Here is a 5,551-nt window from a genome sequence, read left to right as displayed (position 1 = left end):
AATTACATGGACAGAAAAGTATGTGTATAAATTATATAACTAAATAAAAAAAATACCTGCTTAAGCTTTTAAATACACTTGCACCGTTTTTGAAAAGCAAACACTAAGTTTTATTGGTGCGTGTTTCGTAAAACTCAAGTCACTTTCAACCATGGTAAAATGTATTGATTCATACTTTTTTAATAAATAATTCATAATTAATTTATTTTATTTATATTTATTATTATATTTATTATTTATTAAAAATAACACAAGATATTATATCAAGCGGAGCGTGAGAATCGAAGATATATCTATTTTATTGCATCTATTTCAAAATGGGGAATATTAAGATGCTAAAAGAAGCGGCAAGGCACGTGCAAATGAAAAAGGTAACTACGATATTTGTAAATTTTTGTTATTTTTTAAACTTGACAAATGTTTAAAATCAGGTGTTTTAAGGCAAAAACTCAAAACCTTAGAATTATATAATAATTAGATAATCTTTATGTACAAAATGGCTTGGCCTTATGTAGGTGTGTTACATATGTGGATAATTAATAAAGGTTTTTTTCGCAGTGCATACCCGACTCTCTCCAACTGCCATTGCGTCTACATATGTTTGCTGCTGTGCCAACCCCACATGAACGTGGGACTTTGTTGGCTCAGTCCTGGCTGTTTGTCATATACCGCTAATATTGCCGAGCCGTTGGCTGTGGCTTAACATTCAATATGGGCGAACAGGGGGCTGCTCTTGGCTGTTTGGATGGTTTTGGCTGCCTGCAAATGTCAAGGGGCCTTGGCCGGATGGCAGCTTGCACTTAATTGCCAGGCGAACAAGAGCAACGCATTTCAATATCGCCGTAGACATCGAAATGTTATTAAGCCAATGCATATTACATTGGAGCGTACTTCATGGGAAAATTTTCGTCTCCCAATTAGTGAGACACGACGTTGCACTTGGCACTCGGCACACATGCCACTTAATTGGCGTCTAATCCATCAGAAGTACTAAATATGCAAATTCAAAGTGCATAGGTCTTAATGCAGTCAGATGCCATCTAAAGTTTGAATATGCCCCAAAAAATAATTTGTAAACTATTCAGCATTTCAATATCCCACAAAATTTGGCTCGTTGACTAACAAATTATTTAAAATTCCGTTCAAGACATTTGAAATTACCTTTATTGATCGCTTCTTACCGATAACTTTTAAATAAAAAAATTAAATTAATCTAATCTAATGGAATCTTCGGGAAACTTAGCTGTATATAATGAGTTGGCAAGTATCAACAAAAGTAACAAGTAACCTATAATATAAAATTTTCCAATGATTTAGCTAACCAATGATTTGCAAACAGATTCAACAAATCCAAATATAAATATGGGTGAGCTAACGAACGCAGCTACGATTATACAAACACAACTCCGGGATTTCAGAGGAAAATTTAAATCGGTCTTTACCAGGAAGAATCCAGGAAAAACAAGGTACTAAAGCGATTGGATAGAAGTTTGGACTTTGGATCGTCAGAGTTCTTTTATTATATTTATTTCACCTTGTTTAATAATAATTATTATTTTCCTAGCAACTTGAATAAACCGTTTTGCAAGGACCAGACCATTGAAAATATAGTAGTATGTATAGTGATGGTGGTAGGTCCACATTTAGGATAAGGCCGCAATCAAGCACTGAGGGAAAAAAACACTGTAAAAAGAAAATTTATTATTTAAGAACGTTTTTCTTCACTTTTGAATATTCTTTCTTTTCAATTAAAATAACACAAAAACATGCTTTTTAAAAAATGCTATATATATTTTTTCTATAACTTGTTTATTAAGGTGGAATTGTCAAGAAATATGTATATAGGTATCTTTGCTTTTGTGGCTCAAAACTCAGTTTTTCATTTCAAATAAAGAAACAGTCGCCTTTCGATTGTTATTTTGTGAGGGCTGATAAATTCCATATCGCAAGAGATCGAAGTACGATTCCTATTCAAAAGCTAAACTATCAATACAGATCTAACCAAAACAATGTGCTATCGCGGTGATGTATACTTTGAGGACGACCTAGAGGAACAAGAAGATGAAGAAAATGAGATTGATGTATTGAACAGTAAATTGGAAGATCTAAAGGCTAAACTCGTAGAGAAGGAACGAGAGGTTTCTGATCTTAAGACCGCCCTTAAAGTCTATACCGAACTAGGTCTTCCATCTGGTACCCATAAGGGTCCTCTTGTATTCCTAAACCACTCGAAGATCCCTGGCCTTCGATTCGTCTCTACTATTGGCGACAGACCCTTTGCGGCTATTTTCGAGAATATTCCCACCGAAGGTCCTAACTGGATGGTAGTTCATCGTCGGTTCGATGGAAGTGTCGATTTTGGCGCACTGCTGGATCATAGAAATCCTTTCGGAGACCTCAATGGAGAGTTCTTTCTGGGCTTGAAGATTCTACATATCGCGACTAGTCGTTGCAGGCACGAGCTGTACATTGAACTCGTTGACTTTCATGATGTAAAAGCTTTTGCCAAGTACGATCACTTTGAGGTGGGAAGTGGGAGTGAGCACTTCCGATTGAAATCATTGGGCGCCTACTCGGGAAACGCTGGCGATGCATTGCTCAGCCACTTGAATAACAAGTATATATCCACAAATGTGAATGAGGATGGTTTTCACAAGGTATTTGAATGGTGGAATAGTGAGGGTTATATGTGGTAAGCAGCAACTATAATTTCACATTTATTAAAATATAAAATTATTAAAGCATTTATATACATACCTATGACCCTTACTTATTTGATATGTATATTTTTAGCAATTTGAATGGACCATATCATAAGACGAAAACACCCATTAATGGGAATTTGGGCATTTTCTGGGGTAACTGGTACAATGGCAAGGGATACTCGCTGAAGTCTTGCAAAATGTTGATAAGACCACTCGATTGGAAAGCAGAGAAGTGCACTTAATAAACGCTGTTAACTTTATTCGATGTTCTAAATTGCATGTCTTAATGTTTTTGGCTACCCACATTTTCCCAAGGAACCTGGAGTACAGATCCTTTATACATATACCCACATAGCTGCCCGGTTTCCTTTATCGCATGCGACATGCGTCAATATTAAATTAAAGCGATAACAAATTGTAATTACCCAGCATGTGGCGCAGCGCGAAAAACACTGCCCGACCCATTCTCGACCCGAATCCGTGGAGCCTGGGGCTAATGGAGTTGCGCCGGCGACCGCAGTGCGGCACATAAATATCCAAATTGACATAAATTAGTGGAGATTGAAAAAATTGCTGGGGAGCGGTGGTCTGAGAGGTGCCATCAACCAAGTGGCCAATGCCATTGGCTTTGTCTTTGTCCCTGTGCCGGTTATAAATGTCTACTTCGTGGCCCGGGCCCATTGGAGTCGTGTAAAGCAGTCGGCCAGCATTAAATACTCGTATCCTGGTGCTTACACACGTCCTGTCCTTTGTCCTTTGTCCTGCGGCATAAATAAGAAGCCAAATAAGGTCAACCGATAAATTTCAATTTGATTGCCCCGAGGCACGTCAGTTGGCTGCAAGGCACCACCAGTTGCTTCTGAATCATGGAATAGATTGGAAAAGGAGTTGCCAGACCTGAGAATGATTTTAAGGATGAGGTACGTCAAGGTAAGATTACCGCTTTAAACAAAATCCTTTACTGAACACAAAGATTTTTAAAGGATCATTACGATTTTCTTCAGTTTTGCCTACCTACATAAGTAACTTTTGTGTTTTATATTTATTTCTTGCCAGCCTAAGCTGCTTGGCTCTTCAGTTTTCGATTTTTAGCTCCTGACATGTGTTGTGGATTTATGGCTTAACGTTGAAATGGGGCGTGTGCTCACCAGTTTTGTAAGCTATGCAAATGAGCCTAGGGCCCTGGACCGGGTCCTGACAAGTCGCTTAGGGCGTGTTTAAATTGCAAACAAATATTTGCCCTCTAAGTGCTTCCTTTGGCGCTTGGCCGTCAAAATGCTGATAACATTTTAACAAGCTCAAAATGTTTTGCAAGTGCGAAATGAAATATTTGCCAGCCAAAAGAACTTAAATTGAAAACATCTTTGTTCAAAACGCGCACAAAGTTCCAGGGACCCGTGTGCCCACCTCACAAAAACTGAAACATCGACAACAAATCGAAATTCATTTCCGTCCTGCCATCGCCAAGGTGTTTCCAATTATTTATGGCACTGAGTAAAGATTTTCAATGTCCTTAGCAAGGAAAAAGGGGGGGAATGTGTGCCACATGGGTGTTTCAACAGGATACCATAAATTGACAGGCTTCAGTTTGTGAAGAATTAAATACATTGTATAAATATAAAAAATGTATATGATTATTGAACATACATTAATGTAATTTTTACTTTTCTTTTATTTATGAACTGTCAATCCAAATCGATAAATAAGATTAGAAAAATGATTCTCCTTGCCCATTACGCCATGTTGTATATCGATTTTGATGCGAAAGTTCGTTTGTTCATCATACAGCCATCATCGGAGCCTCCACCTGTCGGACATTCAGAGCAAAAACATATTTTCCCCAGCTCCACTCACGGGGAAATGACCGAATAACACAATAACACCAACACTGTCTGTTGATTAAGCACCTGAGTGTGTGTGTGTGCTTTGCATTTCAAATGATTGATTGCAATTTGATTCTAGATACTGGAAATTGCTTTTCAGCCGTGAAAAAGGGAGATATGCAGAGCGAAACATGGCGGCAATCCAATCCCTATTCAAACAATTTTCAAAATCAAAAGCCGCAGCGCGGAATAGGCTTCCAAAGGGATAAGTATTTAACAATATGTTTGGCTGATGGTGATTGAGGTTTATTTTCCATTTTGCGACTGTAAATATTTATGTGTGAAATGTTAGTAATGAAAAGCTCAAATGGAAACAAAAACTTTGACAGCCTTGGATGGAACACGAATCTCTATCATCAAGTTTCACAATTGTAAAATAATATCCAAAAATAAATACAGGTCATTAGCCCACCCATTATGTCACCTAATTTCAAAAACAGAGTTCACACAGGACGAACTCATTAACCAAAAAAGCAAATTCCACCGAAAGGAGAAAAAAGACAAAGACATCACCTGACTAAAGCAATTTGTCAGCGAGATGCCCAAGAAAACAAGGGAAATACTTCCTGATGAGTAACACAACGACAAAGGAGTGAAGAATAATATAAGGGAAATATAACCCTTTTTGTCCCTACCCTTTTGTGTTAACCGCTTTTCCCGAGCCCAAGGCCCCTTTTTGACCAACAACCTTGTTGCCTCACAAATGCCTTGAATTAAAAATACTTAAATTCCGAAGTTGCGACGGCCATTTGTAAAAAAGTCGCATAAAATAAATTGCGTCCTTGGCTGCCAATAAAAACCCCTAAAAACAAAGTGCCATTAGCATGACATGAAGCGTTTGTCCAGCGAAAATAAAAACAGAAAACAAAGTTAGGAAAAAAAAGAAACATGAAGAAGTGACTAATTCAGTAGTTTTAATTACTTAAGCAAAAATAAAATAAACACATAGTTAAGAAAATTATT

The 5,551-nt window shown here is 37.5% G+C and overlaps 1 protein-coding gene across 1 annotated transcript; it reads left to right on the top strand.

Annotated features, from left to right (window-relative positions):
* Nucleotides 1-1,900: 1,900 nt before the first annotated feature.
* Nucleotides 1,901-2,947, top strand: LOC119555504 (fibrinogen-like protein 1). The gene is made up of 2 exons (XM_037866922.1): nucleotides 1,901-2,692; nucleotides 2,794-2,947. Exons 1-2 carry the CDS (start codon nucleotides 2,010-2,012, stop codon nucleotides 2,945-2,947), a joined length of 837 nt encoding a protein of 278 aa, XP_037722850.1. The 5' UTR covers nucleotides 1,901-2,009.
* The last annotated feature ends 2,604 nt before the right edge of the window (nucleotides 2,948-5,551 follow it).

This window comes from Drosophila subpulchrella, chromosome 3L (genome assembly GCF_014743375.2).
Source record: "Drosophila subpulchrella strain 33 F10 #4 breed RU33 chromosome 3L, RU_Dsub_v1.1 Primary Assembly, whole genome shotgun sequence".
NCBI classification, from domain to species: domain Eukaryota; kingdom Metazoa; phylum Arthropoda; class Insecta; order Diptera; family Drosophilidae; genus Drosophila; species Drosophila subpulchrella.
The sequence above is the reverse complement of the archived record's forward strand: the minus strand, read 5'-3'. Positions and strand labels throughout refer to the sequence as shown.